The 23,061-nt window shown below is 40.5% G+C and overlaps 1 protein-coding gene across 1 annotated transcript in view; it reads left to right on the top strand.

The window, feature by feature from the left end:
- The window catches only part of Dnah7 (dynein axonemal heavy chain 7), a 275,064-nt gene extending 252,029 nt beyond the window's left edge, over positions 1-23,035 (top strand). The window contains exons 61-64 of the mRNA XM_032901100.1: positions 5,249-5,401; positions 6,890-7,067; positions 10,424-10,527; positions 22,721-23,035. Of these exons, the coding sequence (XP_032756991.1) occupies positions 5,249-5,401; positions 6,890-7,067; positions 10,424-10,527; positions 22,721-22,927 (642 nt within the window). The 3' untranslated portion in view covers positions 22,928-23,035. The remainder of the gene's footprint in view (positions 1-5,248; positions 5,402-6,889; positions 7,068-10,423; positions 10,528-22,720) is intronic.
- Positions 23,036-23,061: the final 26 nt, after the last annotated feature.

Raw genomic sequence — 23,061 nt, 5'->3', positions numbered from 1 at the left:
GATTGCTATTCATTGCATGCATGAAGTCCAAGAGGGACGTCAGGATGGGTATAACTTCCAGTCTGTAATATGTTGATTGTAGTCAGAAATAGAATTCACAAATTACCTCAGATATTTTTGTAGCACTGATGAGCATAGGATATTTTGGAATCAACTTCCCCTGTTCACTGCCTCTCCCAACTGCTGTGAGGTGTGCTACAGTTTCCTTTCTTGGAGGTGTCTCTAATCATTCTCTAAATATTTCCTTAATGTGGCAAAATAGCCCAAAATTGAAAATGCCAACTTGCAATGGCCTCTGTGGCTAACGTAGCAATGTAGCCACATTTTACACTCCTGTCTTACCTCTTTGTCTTGGCAAAATATTCCAACCAATTTAATTGTGTAAAGTTCTACATCAAAGTTGATACTATACTTGTGTTTTTTTAAGATTGTTATCAGGAAAAGGGTAATTCCCAACCTATAAGTCATTATTTGTACAATAGGACAGATACCTATTTCTTACACATATAAGTATAACATAAATACTATAACAAAGGTACATGTGGAGCATATTCTTTTCAATAATTTAAAAAATGTTCTATTTAAGAACTTAAAAGAAATTGTAGATAAATGGTTTAATATCTTATTTTTAAAATTACAAAAAATTGAAAACTAGAGCCCAGAGAAACAGTTCAATGGTCAAAAGCACTTGCTCTTGCAGAGGACCTGAGGTTGGTTCCCAGTACTAATGGCAGGCAGTGCACAGCTGCCTGGGACTCCAACTCTAAAGGATCCTATACTCTCCTCCGGCCTCTACTGATAGCTCCTCATTGGAGGCTACACATGCAGAAACACACGCACATATAATTTTTTTTCAAAAAAAATTGAAGTAGTTAAAAAAATAAAGCCATCTAAAACACATAGAAGAGGTCTGTATTTTGCTTAAGGTCCACCAGCAAACGATGCATAGTCTGCGAACAATATTCATGCTCACCGGTAATAGAATGTCAGTCATCAGAATTTTTACATCTCTGAAAGCATAAACTAGTAAACCCCTTTGAGGCACAACTTGGCAATATCAGTTAACAATGAAATATCCTTCATCCTGATATATGCCCTGCATGCGAGGGCACAGCACAGGAGAGTCAAATGCTACATTATTTAATAGCAAAAATGTAAATTAAGTATTATCCGATAGTTGTTACAATACGCACAGGGAGATGTCCACGGAATGAGGAAGACAGACAGAGCCGCTGGTGTATGGTGCCAGGATATACTAGTAAATAACGCTGAACAGCTGGGTATGCTGTCACTCAACTTGGTATTTTAGAAATGGGCATCAACTGAGCAAGGCTATATCTACCTGAAGTTGACACATTCTCTCTTTCCCACCCTTCTCCTTACGTTGGCTCTCTCCTTTCCTCTTTCATAGACGCATACATGCAAACATTTAATGAATTATTTGAAATTAACTTGTTTACATGGTATCACTTTTCTCTTAACAACTCATGATACACTTCCTAACAACAAAGACATGATTTTACCAAGTATAGTGTAATTATTCCACTTGTGATAGTTTTAATTTACCATTGTAAAGAACGAGCAGGCAAAGTCCCAGCACTGTCAGTGGTCCCCACAGTGTGACCTTCAGGTCCAGGCCACAGCAGGGCCAAGTTTCCACCTGTGTTCAGGAGTCTCTTTTCAGCAACAGTTCTCAGCGTTCTCTCACTTTAGTGACGTTTAGTAACTCTCTTTTAAGAATCCAGTCCCTATTTTTTAAATGAGATGTTATATTGCAGTATTTTCATAGGTTGAGTATTAAATGAAAGGAATTTTTTGACAGAATTTATGGAATTCGGTTAGCAGTATACTCCAGGAAAATCATACTACTTTGCTTAGGTTTGATTTTAAATCATTTAATTGAGATAGATTAAAAATAAGTAAATTATTTAGCTCTTAAACAAGGAAGAGAATGTCTTATATGTTCAATGCCAGAAAAAAGAAATATAAAACGTAGGCAGCAGGGAGGGGAAGAGTGGGGCACGGAAGGACTGAACAACACATTTATAAAATGGCCCAGTGGTGTTCTGAACCCCGAGTCTGATGAAGGTGCCATTCATTATCCAAGTTCATATGGAGGCTCTGGAAGCATTCACCATGTAGCAGCAGCACAAGTCTATAAGAGAAAGGCATTATCACAGTGCAGTCTGTGATTATAGTGTAATTAACCTAGAAATGAATAACCAAAAACTAATGTGCAATTTCCATATAAGTTCAACAGCAATGTACTACCTAGAGAAAAAAATCAGTGAAAATTTAAATGTAAAGAGCCCACCAATTGGTTATCCAATACCAAATGGTCATCCTGAAAACATATGCACAAGTAACATCATACAGACATGTTGTTTTTAGGAATATATATGTATATAAATATGAGTATATACTTGTAACCATATACAATGTAAAAAGAGGCCATGAATTTGAAAGAGTGAAGAGGGATACATAGGAGGGTTTGGAGGGAGGAGAGAGAAGGGAGAAATTATGCATTAAAAACAAATATGGAAAAATGAAGCATAATTTCCATTAAATCATAATGAACCAACAACAGAACACATATATCTATCTCTGAAAAGAAAAACTACATGAATTTAGTGAAATATACAATAAACATCTAATAGAAATGCTGAAAGCCGCAGTCATTATCTTAAAAATTCAACAGAAATGACCAAGAAAATGGGGAAAGAACAAGACTCTAAGTTACTGTTCTTATAGGTTGAGCATATCTGATCTAAAGTGTTCCAAACTCCCATCTGCAGAAGTGGCCCTACACATGGAAAATTACATATTAGCCCTAACAGTCCAAATGTAGGAACACTGAAAACGTTATGTGAAAATACCTCTAGCTATTATATAAGGCCTATATTGAATATAAATAATATTTTGCTTAGATTTGAGCCTTACCCCAATATCTTATTAGATACATACAAAAATTCCCAAATCTGAAATATTTTAAAAATTTAGGTAAGGAAATCTTTACTTGTGATGAATAGGTGGGCAGGAGAGCACAGTAGGTCTGAGGTGTGTAGCAGGAATAGTCTATCCCAGTGAGTTAACAGGAGAGGTTACCAAAATGACACAAGGAATGCCTATCTGTAGGCCTCTTTGTGTTTAAGAACTGAATGCTGTGCTGAAGACCACTGTTGGAAGCCTCCTGTACCGTGTTTATACACAGTGTCTAGTTGTCTGCTCTCTCTGGGACTAGGACATGAGCAGAGGATAGTGTAATGGCCCCGATGACAGTTGGCCATGGTCCTCACTGCGGCGTGCTCTTAGCTGGATTGTTGGGCAAAAAACAGCATCAGCATCAGGTGTTTCTCCTGACTTAGCTCTTTCTGCTTCTTACCTAAGATCAAAATTAGCTTCAAATATTGGGGGACCTGAAAAGAAAAGAGGCCTAGGGGTCTGTGCTTCCAAGCCAGCATTCATTTAATGTTTGGTTCCAGTATGAGAACTGACCTCAGCTCCACAAGCTGTCCTCGTTTGGGATGTGTTGGCATTTGTTTTTGGTTTTGTTTTGTTGTTGTTGTTGTTGTTGTTTATTTGTTGGGATTCCCAGGTTACATTCTAGGCTGAGGGTATGCTGCTTTGAGGAAGACACCTAAGAATTTGCTTTGTAAACTAGGTTTTAACTTTCTTTTCTTTTAGCACAGCCATCTTCCCTGACTTGTAGAAGCATCGAGAGGCAGAGGGTGTGTAGAGCAGCATAGCACTTGCTTAGCATGTGCAAACCTTAGTACTGCGATTAAAGTACTGAAAAACCCCAGCGCTGCATTGGCAATTAGGGGTGCCTTTGAGCTCCCACACTCTGTGGTCATGACTCCTTTCTCTGTTTCTGTTTGGACTTTCTAGACTTATGCCTTAAAACAGGCAGAGTCCTGAATCTCTGCTGTTTCACTGGAGTGCGGGGGAGGGTGTCATCAAAAAGGCAAATAAAATATGTTCATTTAATCCAGAGAATTTACTCTAAAATCTTCAAGTTAGTTCTACTTTTTTTTTAAGCAGAAATGACAAATAAAATGTGGCCCAAATGCAAGATCAAAAAGTAAATAAACATTAACTTAAAAATTAAACTTTATTGGTAACAAAAAATGGACTGATTCTTTCAAGTTACTTTTTGCTAAATTTTCTAAGGCAAGGATTTGAAAAGCCTCAGGGCTTCAGCATCCACACATGGGGGTTATGGAAAACATAACAAGGGTAACTGGACCCAGGTTGAATTTCAGACTGCTTTGACTTTCTAGTTTTATATCTGTCACTGTGACTTGGGGCTTCCCCTTCCACTGGTGCTCTTACTAGGCTATTCATTGCTACCTATGAGGTCAGAGTCCAGGGTCAGTCCATGTATAGTCTTTGGGTAGTGGCTTAGTCCCTGGAAGCTCTGGTTGGTTGGCATTGTTGTTCATATGGGGTCTCGGGCCCCTTCAAGCTCTTCCAGTCCTTTCTCTGATTTCTTCAACGGGGGTCCTGTTCTCAGTTTGGGGGTAGGGTGGTAATGGGGGTAGGATGGGGAGGGAAAGCCCATATAGAAGGGGAGGGAGAGGAGTTAGGGGGATGTTGGCCCGGAAACCGGAAAGGGGAATAACAATCGAAATGTAAATAAGAAATAAGAAATACTCAATAAAGATTAAAAAAAAGAAATAGGACTTCAAATAGTATGGTGGTGTTTGACACATAATGTATTACAATAAAAACTTCACTTGATCCTGATTAAAAAAAAAAAAGAATCTAGGCTAAGGACCTATACTAACTTGCCTTTAATGGGCAGGTAAATTGAATGAAAAGTAGACTGTGATCCAGTAGCTATGGAATAGCTGTGTATTGGTTAAGATTTTTCCATGGGTGCTGGAGAAATGGCTCAGTGGTTAAGAGCACCGACTGCTCTTCCAGAGGTCCTGAGTTCAAATCCCAGCAACGACATGGTGGCTCACAACCATCTGTAATGGAATCCGATGCCCTCTTCTGGTGTGTCTGAAGACAGCTACAGTGTACTCATATAAATCTTAAAAAAAAAAAAAAAAAGATTTTTCCACTAAAATTTGGCTAGAGAAACCATTACTATTTTTCTAAGGAAGGTTTGAAAAGCTCTATGCCTTCTTCACAAATTCAAACAAACCTTCCTTTTGTTCACAAAGACAATGTGAAGAAAGCTTTACAAGATCAGCCTCCATGGCCAAGTTCACTGTCTGTCATGTTTTCTGTTGTGTTTCAGGGACTCGTTGTGATGTCTACAGAGCTGGAGGAAGTGGTCAGCAGCATCCTGAATGTCAAAATTCCAGGGATGTGGATGGGTAAATCCTACCCCAGCCTGAAGCCACTCGGCAGCTATGTGAATGACTTCCTCGCAAGACTAAAGTTCCTGCAGGTGATTTTTTCCATATGCACACTACTGTCCAACTAACTCCCTCTGGCTTCACTTTCTTCACTAGAATGCTGAATGTGCAGGGAATGGTACTGTACAGTCCTGAGTATTCAAGGCGCAAATGACCTCTATTCAATAACATATCATATATATATGAATTATATATAGACAGAATATATTCTATATTCTGCATCTTAAGTAGGGAGATTTGTGAAGTTTGACAGTCACGTAGATGACAGCCTTTAGAGAGAGAGACTTCCAGCATGCTGACTCTCCATGAACTATTAAGTAGAGCTCAGTAGCAGATCATCTTAGAAAGCCAGTCAAGCTTGTAAAGAGGGGAGCTCTTTCTTCATTGCCCAACTTCACTGCCCAGCAACCAGCTAGCTCTGCCTTCTCAGTCCAAAACAGCAATGACCTCCCTTCATGGTTATTTTCCTGAGTATGTTGAGTGGGTAGAATCCTTACTCCTAGTTATCTGCCAATTGATGCTTCACTGTACAGAAAAAGCAATTAGTTACATAGATGTGTATGACATGAACCTATGGGGAAGTCTGACATGGTGGTTCATATGTGAAATCTTACCACTTGAGGCAGGAAGATCACTCTCAAGTTAAAGACCAACCTATATTATTATCTGGGCTATACAGTAAATTCCAGGCCAGGTACAATCTTTAAACAAACAAAACAAAAACATTGAGGAATTTCCTGCAGGAATAAATTAGACAGTTCCCCTTCCATAGTACAGTCTCCCTGATGTACCACCAGAGTCAGATACTAAAGGACCAGGGTGGCTCTTGGGAACTGAGGTTGAACTGTGGGCTCTTCTTGAGTAAAGGATCTGAATTCATTTTTCCAGAAAGGCTTCTGTAATTTTCCATTCAATCATTGGTTGTTCAGCAGCTCATCATCAAAACCTGTGAAATAAATACAGAATTAAAGGGTGGTTAAATTTCTAAATACCATAAGCATTCACTACCCTGCTTGCTCGTGTTCTCTTATATACTGTGTTTCTGTTGTAGTATGTTGAATTTCATGGTATTTTAGTAAAGTAGGAAGAAAAACTTCCAAGAAAATATTCTACTTGGTAATGGCTAATTAATTAGAAAAATGGTGTGAATATTACCATATGACCAGACTTTATGGAGATCTATCCTTCTATGTAACAGGACATGCTTTCAAACAACGAGTATGTAGCATGTTCAGAGTAGTATGTAGGGTTTCTGGAGAAACCACTGGATATGCATAACACAGACATCTATATTTCATGTATTTCATGCATTATAATTCCCAAGCTAGTGTAATAGAGCTAATGTTAAGTCAGAACCAAATACTTCCATTTTCAAACTTAAGAGTATGCCTGGATGTTCATTGAATCTCATTTGCTAGTTTGCTTTAAAAGTAATAATCATGTTTGGAGATCCATTTCATTGATATTGCATTGGAAACTTATAACTAATGCTATATCACTTTTGTCTGGATCCACTATAGCAATGGTATGAGGTTGGCCCTCCTCCAGTCTTCTGGCTTTCTGGCTTCTTCTTCACACAAGCCTTTCTGACTGGTGCGCAGCAGAACTATGCAAGAAAATTCACGATTCCAATTGATCTTCTTGGGTTTGACTATGAAGTGATGGATGACAAGGAACATAAAAATGCTCCCGAGGACGGTAAGTGCAGTGGCAGAGTGAGCTGGGTCGCGTCTGCACCGGACGAAAGCAGGGCTCTTTGCTTATCTTCTCAGCGGTCAACAAGTAATCATGTACGTAATACCCTGAAACAAACCACGAAGCATAGAAAGAAGAACGCAAATAGATGGACTTAGGTAAAAGGTGCACTTCTCTGCACCTCCAAAATTGAGTAAATTAGAAATCATGCATACTTAGATAAAAGAATTATCATATGTCAGATTAGCAGCACACAGGCTAATCATCTATAACCTTTGTTGGCCTTGGGCGATCAAGAGAAAAGAGTCTTTTAAAAACCATACCTTTTCAAATCCCTGTTATTTGTATTCTCTACTGTTATATATTTCATTCTGATACTTACAGCTAATGATAATGTGTGTGTGAACGAGAGAGACAGGGACACAGAAAGAGATAAAGAGAGGGAGAGACAAGACAGACAGAGACAGAGAGACAGAGACAGAAACAGTTAGAGACAGAGAGAGGAGGGTATGTGAGATTGTGGTATAAGCACCTATCTGTGTAAAAATGCCTCTGGAGATGAGAGGATGATGAATGTCCTATTTTTAATTCTCTACCTTATTTCTTTGAGACAGGTTCTCTCACTGAACTTGGTAGTAGGATGACTTCCAGTGAACCCTGGGGATCTTCTTGTCTCTACCCACTACAGAGCTGGAGTTACGGGGTGTGCACACTATCCATACCCGGCTTTTTGCACGGGTGCTGGGATCTGAACACAATTCTAAGGCTTAAGCAGCAATCACTTGTCTGAGAATTGAGGCCCTAGGAACACTTGAAGATTAGGAGGGTATCTGTAGCATTCTGTTTCTTGATTAGTTATCTTTTAAATACTTTATGGCATCTATGATGTTTTATTTTAAATTAGTAGGAGCCAGCAAGATGACTCCATGAGAAAGGACACTTTCTGCCACGCCTGCCAAACTAGGTTCACTATCTAGGATCCTTATAGTAGAAAAAGAGAACTGAATCCCCACAAGCTTTCCTCTGACCTCTACCTGTGCCTTGACATGAGCACACACACTCACATACATAAGAAAAATAAAATGTAATAAATATAACAAAGGCATAATAAATAAACTGTAAATGCAGTAGACTACTTCAAATAAATATTACTTTTTTTAAGCAAAAAAGTGAAAAAGTACCTAACTTTACCAGAATGGTGATGACTTTGAATGAATGGCATCTGTCTCTCGGTGACTGTTAACATATACCGTGTAAACCAATGTGTCACAGGCAGCTTTCCCTCCTTAGTTACCACTGGCCCACCCTGGCAGGCACTGCAGATGAAGAAGCAACACTTTAGGCTCCTGCTCCCTTGACCAGTTTATGCCTAAGTGAGAGACACGACAGGGTCTAATCATCGCTTCACCTTATTGTGATAATTATCAACTGGGTGCTACACAACTTAAGACTTTGGTGATGTGAAACCATCCTACTGTGTCCCTGGGAAATTGTCTAAATGACCACTGTGCTCTTTGTACCTCATGTCTTCCTCTCTTGTCTTATCCTTGTGAAAGTAGACAGCAGATGCCTAACGCATCATGATCTGACCAGTTGTTCGGAGTCCCTGATACCAATGCATTTGGAATGTGCACACCGCTGAGTCTCAAGCTTAACACCCCTGGGCCACATTGTTTCAGTTCTTACTCCCTTTATCATGTACACTTAAAAAAAATCCCTTCTTCACATAGGTTACTACTATAAAAAAACCATCTGAGCACCTGTCCTCATAAAATCCAACATAGCTAACCAGATTGAAGAACATGCCAAGAAGGGTAAATATTTATTCCAAACCAAGTATACAGGAAGGGATCTAAAGAGCTTCGAGTACAAGAAAGTTGAGGGAAGAGCCTGAAACCCAGAGTGGTGGTGTTTTCTGGCACATCTGTGCCACAGAAACTGCCCAGTGCTTTATGTTTAATCCTCATGGTACTCCTGTGGCACAGGCATTGGACAGTCTATTATAGAGGCAAATACTTGGGCTCGAAGAGGCTAAATACCTTCCCCCAAGGACTCCCAGTAGCACTGGACAGGGACAAGTAAGTGCAAGCCATCTAGCTGCGTGCTCAACTGTTTTCTTCCCAGCCTACCATACTTCATGAAGGAGTCTAAAAGCAGTGCATCCTCATGAAAAGGGTCTTGATAAAACCATGGTTATTTCTGTACTCAGGAGCCTGACTCCTCCTCCTCCTAACTCTTCTCAGTGTCCTTCTGATATAGGACAAAGTCAACATTCCAGTTGACATCCCAGTGGAATTGATGATGCTAGACAATTTTTGAACCCAGCTAAAATGTTTAAATTAGGAAAGCGTTGCATAATTTTCAAACTGGTTAATAACCTGTGGAATCGTGTACACCAAGCATGGAGATTATGCAGACTCCTCTGTTTTCCTTTTTACCAGTCTGCATCTACCTGTTACTTCGGGGAGCAGGTTTTCAAGCACTAAAACTCCAGCGTTCTTGAGAGTGGTAGAGTAGCACATAGAACACAATTTCTCTAATGATTAGTGTAGGTTACTTGGTGTACCAAAATTGCTCAGTAATTAGCTTAACTGAGTGGCCTTCAGCTAGGCAAACCACTTTACTATCAGTCTTTCCACTCAGAGTAACATCGTTGAGGACAGGTATTTATTAAATTATGAATTTTATTTATATGCACACAAACATACTTGTACATTTTTACCAGAAAAAAAAAATGTGCTTACTCCATCCCACTTCATCAATTACATGAACAAAAATGAGAATCCACAGAATGATCTGGAAAGTTAAAATTTTCCCAAAGAAATCCCTTTCTCAATAGGACCCCTGGAGCTGGGGTCACAGACACCACCTGAGGTTCCCCAACAGCTGCCTTTCTCCTTTTATACACTTTAATGTACGTCTGCTTCCGGTTTTCTGGCCTTACAAGTCAGGCTTGCCCTCCTTACTAAGAATGAAAGAGGAAAATGGTGCCCAGTGTGTTGGGAAGCTGAGGCAGGGGTATGGAGAGCTTACAGCCTGACTGGCTCCATTGAAAACTCCTCTGCACAGGTAAATTAGTAAATATATAACTAAATGTCGCAGGGGACTGAAGAAGCCGCTGGAAGCTTATTTACTGGTTAGAGTCCTCGATTCTAGGCGCATTACCCACAGTTCTTATTATCTAAATTGCTGCTTACATCTAGGTGACTCAGTAATTTATTGAGAGCACTGAATAGTGGAGAGGGAGGCAGAGAGGAGGGGAACCTGAGAAGCTATGGCTGGCGTTCTGTTGGCCTGCTCTCCCCAGGCAGCAATCTCACATGCATCTTTGAATGCTAATTTCTTTCTTTGTTATTTAGGTGTTTACATTCATGGATTGTTTTTGGATGGAGCTTCCTGGAACAGGAAGACCAGGAAACTTGCAGAATCACATCCTAAAGTTCTCTATGACACAGTCCCTGTGGTTAGTATTTATTAAGTATTACGTGTACACGGGCCTGCCTATAGATATATGCACATTCAGTCTTTTCTTCTTGTTCATGGTAACTTAGACTATAAAGTTGTTCCCAATGCTGAATTACTGAATATATTTGTTCTTTTTAAAAAATTTTTATTGGATATTTTTTATTTGCATTTCAAATATTATCCCCATTCCCGGTTTCCTGTCCATAAAGACCCTATCCCATCCCCTTCCCCCTCCCTATATGGGGGAATACCCTCATAGGGTCCCCCACCACCCACCCCTTCCCACCTCCCTACCCTGACATTTCCCTACATTGGGGGTTCCAGCCTTGGCAAGACCAAGGGCTTCTCCTTCCATTGGTGCCCAACAAGTCCATCCTCTGCTACATATGCAGTTGGAGCCATGGGTCTGTCCATGTGTACTCTTTGGGTAGTGGTTTAGTCCCTGGGAGCTCTGGTTGGTTGGTATTGTAGTTTTTTTGGGGTTTCAAACCCCTTCAGCTCCTTCAATCCTTTCTCCTCTAATGGGGACCCCGTTCTTAGTTCAATGGTTGGCTGCTAGCAAACCCCTGTATTTGTTATGCTCTGGCAGAGCCTCTCAGGAGACAGCTATATCAGGCTCCTGTCAGCATGCACTTCTTAGCATCAGCAATATTGTGTGGGTTTGGTGGCTGGATGTATATGGGCTGGATCCCGAGGAGGGGCAGGTTCTGAATGGCCATTCCTTCAGTCTCTGCTCCAAACTTTGTCCCCTTAACTCCTCTTTTGAATATTTTTGTTCCCCCCTTTAAGAAGGACTGAAGCATCTGCACTTTGGTCATCCTTCTTGAGCTTCATGTGGTCTGTGGATTATATCTTAGATAATTCAAGCTTTTGGGCTAATATCCGCTTATCAGTGAGTGCACACCACACATTTTTTTTTGTGTGTGTGTGTTTGGGTTACCTCACTCAGGCTGATATTTTCGAGTTCTATCCATTTGACTAAGAATTTCATGAAGTCGGTGAAGGGGCTTGTGACCCCATAAGAACAACAATGCCAACCAACCAACCAGAACCTCCAGAGACTAAACCACTACTGAAAGACTATACCGAAAGACTGACCCTGGACTCCAACTGCATAGGTAGCGGAGAATACCCCTTGTTGGGGCACCAGTGGAAGGGGAAGGCCAAGGTTGGACCCCCAGTGTAGGGGATTGTTGGGAGGGGCGCTAATGGGGGATGGATGGGGAGGGGAACACCCCAATAAAAGGTGAGGGGGAGGAGTTAGGGGGCTGATGGACAGGAAACTGGGAAAGGAAATAACATTTGAAATGTAAATAAGAATTAGCCAACTAACTAAAAATAGGAGAAAAAAAAGTATATTTAGGCATTATAAAAAAGTAAAAAGAATTTCATGAAGTCATTGTTTTTGATAGCTGAGTAGTACTTCATTGTATAAATGTACCACATTTTCTGTATCCATTCCTCTGTTGAAGGGCATCTGGGTTCTTTCCAGCTTCTGGCTATTATAAATAAGGCTGCTATGAACATTGTGGAGCATGTGTCCTTGTTATATGTTGGGGTATCTTTTGGGTGCATGCCCAGGAGTGGTATAGCTGAGTTCTCAGGTAATACTGTGTGTGATTTTATGAGGAACCACCAGATTGATTTCCAGTACCAGCTTGCAACCCACCAACAATGGAGCAGTGCTCCTCTCTCTCCATATCCTTGCCAGCATCTGTTGTCTCCTGAGTTTTTTTTTTTTTTCCATTTTTATTAAATTGGGTATTTCTTATTTACATTTCAAATGTTATTCCCTTTCCTGGTTTCCAGGCCAACATCCCCCTAGCCCCTTCCCCTCCCCTTCTATATCGGTATTCCCCTCCCCATCCTCCCCCCATTACGGCCCTCCCCCTAAGAATCCCGTTCACTGGGGGTCCAGCCTTGGCAGGACCAAGGGCTTCCCCTTCCACTGGTGCTCTTACTAGGCTATTCATTGCTACCTATGAGGTTGGAGCCCAGGGTCAGTCCATGTATAGTCTTTGGGTAGTGCCTTAGTCCTGGAAGCTCTGGTTGGTTAGAATTGTTGTTCATATGGGGTCTCCAGCCCCTTCAAGCTCTTTCACTCCTTTCTCTGATTCCTTCAAAGGGGGTCCCGTTCTCAGTTTAGTGGTTTAATGATGGTATTCTCCTATGTATTTGCTGGATTCTGGCTGTGTCTCTCAGGTGAGATCTACATCCAGTTCCTGTCAGCCTGCACTTCTTTGCTTCATCCATCTTATCTAGTTTGGTGGCTGTATATGTATGGGCCACGTGTAGGGCAGGCTCTGAATGGGAGTTCCTTCTGCCTCTGTTCTAAACTTTGCCGCCCTATTCCCTGCCAAGGGTATTCCTGTTCCCCCTTTAAAGAAGGAGTGAAGCATCTGCATTTTGGTCATCCTTCTTGAGTTTCATGTGTTCTGTGCACCTAGGGTAATTCAAGCATTTGGGCTAATATCCACATATCAATGAGTACATACCATATGTGTTTTTCTGCGATTGGGTTACTCACTCAGGATGATATTTTCTAGTTCCATCCATTTGCCTATGAATTTCATAAAATCATTGTTTTTGATAGCTGAGTAGTATTCCATTGTGTAGATGTACCACATTTTCTGTATCCATTTCTGTTGAAGGGCATCTGGGTTCTTTCCAGCTTCTGGCTATTATAAATAAGGCTTCTATGAATATAGTGTAGCACGTGTCTTTGTTATATGTTGGAGCATCTTTTGGGTATATGCCAAAGAGAGGTATAGCTGGGTCCTCAGGTAGTGCAATGTCCAATTTTCTGAGGAACCTCCAGACTGATTTCCAGAATAGTTGTACCAGTCTGCAACCCCACCAACAATGGAGGAGTGTTCCTCTTTCTCTACATCCTTGCCAACATGTGCTGTTGCCGGAGTTTTTGATCTTAGCCATTCTGACTGGTGTGAGGTGGAATCTCAGCGTTGTTTTGATTTGCATTTCCCTTATGACTAAAGATGTTGAACATTTCTTTAGGTGCTTCTCAGCCATTCAGTATTCCTCAGCTGTGAATTCTCTGTTTAGCTCTGAATCCCATTTTTATTAGAGTTATTGGAATCTCTGGGGTCTAACTTCTTGAGTTCTTTGTATATATTGGATATTAGCCCTCTATTAGATGTAGGATTGGTAAAGATCTTTTCCCAACCTGTTGGTTGCCATTTTGTCCTAATGACAGTGTTGTTTGCCTTACAGAATCTTTGCAATTTTATGAGGTCCCATTTGTCGATTCTTTATTTTTTTTTTCAGAGCTGGGGACCAAACCCAGGGCCTTGTGCTTCCTAGGCAAGCACTCTACCACTGAGCTAAATCCCCAACCCTCCATTTGTCGATTCTTGATCTTAGAGCATAAGCCATTGGTGTTCTGTTCAGAAAAATTTCCCCAGTGCCCATGTATTCGTGGCTTTTCCCCACTTTTTCTTCTATTAGTTTGAGTATATCTGGTTTTATGTAGAAGTCCTTGATCCACTTGGACTTGAGCTTTGTACAGGGTGATAAGCATGGATCGATCTGCATTCTTCTACATGCTGACCTCCAGTTGAACCAGCACCATTTTCTGAAAATGCTATCTTTTTTCCATTGGTTTTGGCTTCTTTGTCAAAGATCAAATGACCATAGGTTGTGTGGGTTCATTTCTGGGTCTTCAATTCTATTTCATTGATCTACTTGCCTGTCTCTGTACCGATACCATACAGTTTTTATCACTATTGCTGTGTAATACACTTTGAGGTCAGGGATGCTGATTCCCCAGAAGTTCTTTTATTGTTGAAAAGAGTTTGGAATTTTGATGAGGATTCCATTGTATCTGTAGTTTGCTTTTGGCAAAATGGCCATTTTTACAATATTAATCCTGTCAATCCATGAGCATGGGAGATCTTTCCATTTTCTGATATCTTAAATTTCTGTCTTCAGCACTTGTCATACAGATCTTTTGCTTGCTTGGTTAGAGTCACACCAAGGTATTTTATATTACTTGTGACTGTTGTGAAGGGTGTCATTTCAGTAATTTCTTTCTCAGCCTGTTTATCCTTTGAGGAAAGGAAGGCTACTGATTTCTTTGAGTTAATTTTATACCCAGCCACCTTGCTGAAGTTGTCTATCAGCCTTAGTAGTTCTCTGGTGGAACTTTTGGGGTCACCTAGGTAAACTATCATATCATCTACAAATAGTGATATTTTGACTTCCTTCCAAATTCGTACCCCTTTGACTTCCTTTTGTTGTCTGATTGCTCTGACTAGGACTTCAAGTACTATATTGAATAAATAAGGAGACATTGGGAAGCCTTGTCTAGTCCCTGAATTTAGTGGGATTGTTTCAAGTTTCTCTCCATTTAGTTTGATGTTAGCTACTGGTTTGCTGTATATAGCTTTTACTATATTTAGTTATGGGCCTTGAATTCCTGATCTTTCTAAGATTTTTAACATGAAGGAGTGTTGAATTTTGTCAAATGCTTTCTTGGCAGCTAGATTGAGGTTCTATGGAATCAGCATTTTTGTTAGTTGATTGATAGGTACTGTTGTACTGTTTCTGTTTAAAGAAAACTTATTTAGTGTACATTATGTCACAGTCAGTGGCACTATGATTCTTGCTGGATAAATCTCATCCCTCAGCCTTCTTACACACAGGAACACTGGACTGTACTGCAGACTTTAGCATGTAAGTTATTTTAAATAATGGAGTGACAACCAAGCAGAGACTGTTAACAGCTGAGCATAAAATAGACCATGAAGAGTACAGTTGTTTACAGTTACAAGAGCTGAAAGTCAGAAAGCAGGACTTCCTAGACTCCACCTATAGATACAAGGATGACAGGACTTCGTGTACTCCACCTATAGACACAAGGATGACTGTGGTGAAGACAATTAAATTCCAGTCAGTTGACGACCGTAAACACACTGCCAGGGTGGTTATTGGATGAAAAATGAATTTTGATGTTTCATGAAAACTGCAATTAAAGAATTAATGAATGGTGAGGAGCAGTGCCATATAATTGTTTCTGTGTGTAACTACATCATGACAAAATAGGTTTTTATATCATCTGAAGGGTGCAATCAAGATGGTATGATAAAACAAAGATTATTAAGTAACATGAATCATAGAATTCTGTATGAAGCTTAGAGACAGGTGAAAACTCACCATAGCAGCTATAACTGGGGCGGGGAAGTGGGGGCGAAGGCTGGTCCAAATCTAGGACTTTCATCTAGATCCTCTTTTCTACATACCAAATGGGAGAAAATGTTTAGGATAGGAGACTCCAAAAGTGAGATAAGCATTTGCCATTTCAGGACCTGGCAAGGTTGCAGTTCCTTCCCTTTCTGAGGGCATCCTTAATTAGCTTGCAGGAGTAGAGAGAGGGAGTGCATCTACATAGGGTAATTATTCTGTTCAACAAAGAAGTCAATGAGAAATAAAAATTTTTATTTATTTATGAGAAAAAATCCATTCTTTCCTTAAAATAAAGTACATGGTTCATTTATGGTTTTTAAGTTGCAAGTGTTCTGAGAGTTATGTTATTGGTAAGCTACAGCTTGTCCATTCCCCATAACAAGGATCCCACAGTGCTGGGAGAAATGGATACCCCTTGGGTCTTAGTCATTGGCTTCTTCATGTGATTGTGTTTTGACCTAAGAACCCTAAAGGACTGCTCGTTACTATGAGATAAATTAATTTGGTCAAATTCTAAAAGATGCTTATGGAAAGACGCTCTTTCCCTATATAAGTCAAAGACCAGCTGACCTTAAAATCTTGATCTAAAGACTGGCTACATTCTACAATAAAGTGTAATATTCTAGAAATATTTAGTGCTTAAATGACTAAAAAGAATGTGGTATATTGTAGTTACAGGAGGAATGGAACTATGTTATATTTTTATCTAAGCTGGAAAATTATGCTTTACATAACTGCTTTAATAATGTGGCTTGGGGGAAATTGTAGTTATTAGTACATATCATGCAGACATTAGGACCCACTGTGATATTTCCGTACATCTATATATTGTGCTTTGACACGTCCACCTGCTTTTCTTCTACTCTGCTTCCCTTTCCCAGTGGCACCCTCTCTGATCCCTAGTCACCTCTTTTATGTCATTCAGATTCCCTTCTGTTTCTTAAGCTTCTGCATACGATAGCGTATATACTAGTGTCACATTCTGTGTCTCTGTCTGCCTGTGTCTGTCTGTCTCCACATCCAGCTGATTTCAGTTAACTTGACATTTTCTGGTTCCAGCAAATATTTTGATGTTAATGATTTTGTTATTATTTATTGCATCTACATATGTGTGTATATGTGTATGTGTGTGTATATCTACTAATCGTCTATCATCAATCTATCACACTATTGCAACAAACTTGGGTACTCATTTTTTTCATGTTAACTTCATTTACTTTGGATATATACCTAAGAGTAGTGGCCTGGCTGGATCATACAGTAACCCTATTTTACTTTTTCTTGTGCAGCCTCCATACTGTTTTATAGAGACTGTACTAACATGTGTTAAGAAAATGGTCTTTCTGAAGAAGCCATCTTTTCTCTGAGATATAGTTTGACACTTTGTCAAGTTAGTTGGCTGCAGAGGAATGGGTGTCTCTGCGGGTTTGCCATTCTGTTTTCATGCTCTGTGCTCTCCATAGAAACACCACATTGCTTTCCTTGGCTCGTTTCTGGAGCAGTCCTCCCAAGTGGGAATTGCGAGACCTCAGACTTGCTTCTTTTGCTTCGGGTTTCATTGGCTATTCTGAGTCATCTGGGCTCCCACAGGAACAGGATTTTTCTGGTTCCATGAAGAATTAACACCAGTATGTCAGGGAGCTTTGTATTTGATTGACAGACCTCATCTCAGAAAATAAATTGAAATTGTAATTGAGATTCTAGACATTAACCTCAATCATAAACACACATGAAGACACAGGTGCTCCTGTACATACATGTATTGTACAAATATATAACGCACATGAAAAGAAGAGGGAGGAAAGTACTCCCTAACAACATACAAAAGTGAAGAAAAATCTGAAGTTAGAATTCCTGATCACTCAGACTCAGGTACCCTAAACGGCAATAAACACAGATGGCTCAAGGAGAGTCCATTTTTTAGTGGTGTAGCCCCTGATAAGTTGCCCATTTTCAGTAAGTAACTCCCCACTCCTGCTCATATAAGCAACCACAAGCTCAGTGGGTTGAAAAGTAAGAATGTCATGGGAAGAGGGGCTGGTTGGAAAGAAAGGCTTTACCACGGATGAGAGGGGTCACTGGAAGGGCGTGGAAGGGCATAAAGACCAAATTCAGTGTCCAGTATATTAAATCATAAGGACTTTAAAAAATAAAAAAAAGAAACATAAGAAAGGAAATGGAAGAACAAACTAAGGTGTAATTAAAAGCTAGGGGGACCGAGGTAAGGCTAGGAAATCATTGGTTGTTGTGCACTAAATTAGACAGGAGCAAAACAGCTATGCGGTACCACTGCACAGATACACACTGTGGTCTTACTTATTTCTAGAGCACTTGGGTACAATGTGCTGTAAATAAAGGATCCATTTACCTACTGTGTGGATTGACTCTGATTTTTCTGTGTAGATGCTTCATTTGGATGACTGTTCATTGGTGAGCATGGGATACTGACATCCTCTGCTATTGTTATATTGGAGCCCATTCTCCATTTTTGTCTAGTGGCATTGTTTTATAAAATTGATTACTGATATTTTATGCATAAATATTTATAAATATTGATGAATTGATTCCTTGATTGCTATGCAATGATCTTTGTCTCTTCGTATTTTCTTAGTCTTAAAGTCTACTTTGTTATATTTAACTACTCATTCTTGGTTTTGGATTCCATTTGTTTGGGGTATCATTTTCCACCCTTTCATTCCAGTCTGTGTGTCTTTATGGTTGAGCTGAGTTTCTTGTGGGCAGGATATTTTGGGTCTGGTTTTTAATCCATCCAAACATTTGTATCAATTTACTGAAAAATTAAGGCCGTGGTCATTCTGGGTATGCTTGTCATGGTTTCTGTTTAGGGCATTGTTTAATTCTTGCTGCCCTGTTTATATTTATCTCTGTGGTTTGATGATTTATTGTATCAACACTTTCTTGTAGCTTTCTCAATTGTGTACCTACTCTTCCAGTAGAATTTATACTTTCTGTGCTCATGATGATAGTTTCTGTTTGTTTACTTCTGGATATGGAGTTCTCTTAAAAGCATCTTTAGTAAGGTTGTTTTTGTGCTCATAAATGACCTTTGTTTGTTTGTTGTTTGTTTATTCTTGTTTACTGCTGTAGAGGTAGTGGGACCTGGGAGAATAGAGCTGATCAGTGAGGTGGACTAAAGTCTGATGCAACAGCCAACTTTATTCAGAGCATCAGACAATTCATACTCTGAGGATTAAGGAGGGTCCCACTAGTAAAGTTTATAATCACAAGGGCAAGCCGCCCATGGCAAAAACATGTTTACCCATAGAGCTGTGTAAACAAATAACTCTTGTCTTATTTTCTTGGAATTTTCTCACAAGCACTCAGAATTCTCCTTACAGGACTTCTTCTTGGACTATGTTCCAGTAATTCTAAAGGCCAACTTTGCTGGATACAGGTAGCTTGAATAGCAATCATTTTCTCTCCAAACTCAAAGATGTTATTCTATGTCCCTCTGGTCTATAGGCTTTCTACTGAGAATTTGTAGGTAGTCTACTAGCGCTGCCCTTCAGTGTGATTTGGTGCTTTCCTCTTGAAAGTTTCAAAACTATCTCTGGTTGATGAGATGGCTTCATGGGTAAGAGTTCTGGCTGTGAAAGCAAGAAAACCCAAGTTCAAATATGATTACCTATGTAAAGCCACAGGTACAGCACACACATGCAACCATGTTAGGGGATGGAGACAGACATCTTGGAGCTTGCCAGCCAGCCATCACTGAGCGTCAAGGCCAAATGACAGACCTTGTTTCAAAAACCAAGGGGGAACATAATAGAGGAATGTCTAACATCCTTTGACACCTCTGGATATACATAGCTGAGTATATGGGTACATAACACATGTCCCCCATGCTTACTTCATACTGTACTTTTGGCATGTTGACTATAACGTGTAATGTGCAGTGTTAGAATCTAAGACCTCCCATCTATACAGAAATCTGCTCTTATTTTTCTGTGACCTTAGTCTTTCTTCTTCTTCTTCAAGTATGTTAATTAGGCAGGCATTTGATCTTTTAGTAGTGCTACAAAGATCTGTAGTCTTTTCATTCTGTCTTGATCTTTTTCATGACTATACTATTCTTAAAAATCAATATTCTTAGTATAACTGCTTAAGCTGGTCTGATTTGGAGACTTGCACTTGCATTTTCTTTGACTTTTGAGAGAGACTCTTACTATGTAGCCCAGGCTGGCCTTGAACTCACTCCCACTCTTTCTGTGTTTGATGAGTTCCTCCTTCATATCTGCATTGTCTTCCTAATTTTTTTGTTCTTGAATCTCATTTGTCATTGAGTTTTTTTTTTTCTGTATAATATAGGGTTTCATATAGCTCAAGCTGGACTTGAACTCCACGCTGAAGGTGACCTTGAATTCCTGAATCTCCTACCTCCATCTTCCAAATGTTAGAGTTACAGGTCCATTGCCACCATGCCTGACTTTGTGTGGTAGTGAGGATTGAATCTAGGGCTTTATGCATGCTAAGAAATCACTGTACAACTCTCCTAAACCCCACCCCCAACCCCCAGACCTCTCACTAAGCTTTTTGACAACCATTCTTTTAAATCTATCAGGTATTTCATCAACCCCAGTATCTTTGGAATCTGTTACTAGGAAGTTATTTTTTTAGGAGATGTATTATTTTAAAATATTTGAAACTACTTCTTGTGTATGTGTTGAAATCTGTGCATCTCTGTGCATCTAGTGAATAGATTATCTCTATCACTTATATGGGATAGGCTTCTTAGAATATGACTTTCTTTTAAAGATGTGTATCAGGGTATTAGTTTACTATGCTATGCTGAGTTTGCTTTGTATTGCAGTGCAATGTCCTTGTATCTTCTTTGTATCTTCTTTGACTGTAGTTATTAAGTTTTGGCAGAGTACATGAGAGAGTCAGACCCTCTGTCTATGAATTACCCCACGAGAGGGACACTAACAGTTTAGGCATGTGTGGAGTAGGTAGCAAGAGTGAATGGAGTGCTCCCTATGTGGTTCCTCCTATAGTGGGAGTGATGGAGTGCTCCCTGTATGACTCCTCCTATAGTGCTCACTATACAGTTCCTCTGATAATGGGAATATTGGTTTTCATCCAGAGGCAGGGCTTCTGAGGTACGGTTGATGCTGGCTGTTATTTGAATGGGCTCTAGTCTTGGCTGCTCCAACAACAGTGAAGGGTCTAAGCACTCTACAAGTAGTTATTTCACAGGGAGCACAGGAGTCAGCATTCCTCCTACCCCCTGTGGTACTCCCCTTTCCCTGTGAGCAGTGTAAAGCAACCGATGCAGGGGCCCTGGACAAGTGCAGGGGGTGATTTATTTTTTGCTACTGCTTTGGGTATGTCTACCCAGCAGCAATCCCTCAGCAGGTCCTCACCTGTGCTTTCCTGGGGACAGATGAAGTATTTCTGTGGCTCTAGGAGCTATTCTTCCAGATTGTTCCAGCAATAGTATCCAGCAGTAATTGAGTATCAGTGGGTCATGGCTGGGGTCAGGCAAAATCCCTCTCCCAGGGCTCTCCCAGAAAGGAGGGCAGGGATATGTTGGCTGTGTACACTGAGAGAAGCTGGAAGTACTTTATTCTCTCCATTTCACTTGAACTGTCACTGCAGGACTGTAGTTTCTTGAGACTTGCCAGGACCGTGCCTCTGGGGCAGGGCTATAGCTGGAGGCAAGGTGTGATTTGGCTGAAACAATGTTGGCTGGAGGAGGTGGAATATTTGTTGATTTGAGACATCAGAGCTCCTAGCACAGGCAAGCTCCTTTATACCCAGGTTCTTGTGGAGGGTCCCCTCGCCCCTCTCTACATGGCACCTGTTCGTCACCATGCAGTAGTAATCTCAGGTAGCCTGCTCAGAACACCTCCTGCTAAGCCAGGACGGCTGCAAGGTTTGAGAGGAGACTGTGTGGAGGCTTTTGACCCTTAGAACAATCCAGTCCATCAGGCCCCTTCTCAGGGTAACTACTGACTATCGTGTCTTAGAGATGTGCTGGAGGGGTGAAGCCAAACCTACTGGACTTCAGGCAGCCTCTACCTCTTAGGCTGTACGCCTGGAAGTACCTGGCAGCTTCCATGCACATACCAGACATTTGTTGGAAGTGAGCCTATCCCAGAGCTTTGACACGGGTGGCAGGTGGGCTGTTTCTCTTGCCTTGGGGCTGGTCCCAGGTCTGGTTTCTACAGTGGTTTTGTGTTCTGATACTGGATCCCAGTGTTTTCCCAAAGTTACTCAACTCTACCTATAGCGCGACAGTCTTGGTTTAGCTCTTGTAGAGGAGCAGGTAGATTGCTAGGCCTCTACTGAACCATCCTGCCTGGCTCACAGCTGTGAAACACAGCAAATCATGAGTATTATCCATTCACAGTAGGGAGGTGATTTAGTCACAGAACTGTTGCCAGAAAAAAAAGTCTCTTTGGAGTTTATTGGTTTTAAATAAATAAGTCATATGACTCTGAGTATAAATAGTAGCGTCTCTCTTTTGACGCTATATAGAATTGTTACTAAATTGTTTTGTTACTAAAGGCACCCGAAATCACCCCCAGGGAAGAGGTGATGAACAGTTGGGTAATATGTTTTTAAGCAACTAGGGTCTTTACTATGGCACAATGCAGTATTTTATAAATTAACTATTAAACTGTAAAGACATTTTACATACAACCTGCTAAGAAACCTCTAAGTATGGGTTAGAACTAAATTCACTAAGAATACTTTCTTTGTTGAAAAAGAGTAAAAGTGGTAACATTTCCCAGGCCTAGCCCAATTAACACTTAAACCAAATAGTATCTAACATATACCTGAGCGGGCAGCATGCCTCTCACATAGGTAAAGTGTTTTCATTTGTATGCTGGTTCTGAGCTCGTTAGGCATCTTTATAGTCGAGCCATCGTTTCCCTGTTGACAAACTCGGGGACTATCAAAGTCGCTAAAGCACATGCCAGTTAACAGCGCTGACGTAAAGAGGTGTTTGCGCTTTCTTCCAGATGTGGCTAAAGCCCTGTAAGAAGTCAGACATACCCAAACGCCCAAGCTATGTCGCTCCACTGTATAAGACGAGCGAGCGGAGGGGCACGCTCTCCACCACTGGCCACTCCACCAATTTCGTGATTGCCATGATTCTTCCCTCGGACCAACCCAAGGAGCACTGGATTGGACGGGGTGTGGCACTGCTGTGTCAACTGAACTCATAATCCGAAGGTGGCATCGTCTCTTCCAACTTCTTGTTAGATTGAATAAAGCACATTTTGCTGTTTAAATTTTGGTTTTGGCTTAAATAAACGTAACATTCTTAATTACAACTTTACTCTGGCCTCTTTTAAGTACC

Source organism: Rattus rattus, chromosome 4 (assembly GCF_011064425.1).
Source record: "Rattus rattus isolate New Zealand chromosome 4, Rrattus_CSIRO_v1, whole genome shotgun sequence".
Taxonomy (NCBI): domain Eukaryota; kingdom Metazoa; phylum Chordata; class Mammalia; order Rodentia; family Muridae; genus Rattus; species Rattus rattus.
Note: the sequence above shows the minus strand (reverse complement) of the source record. Positions and strands in the feature narration are given on the sequence as shown.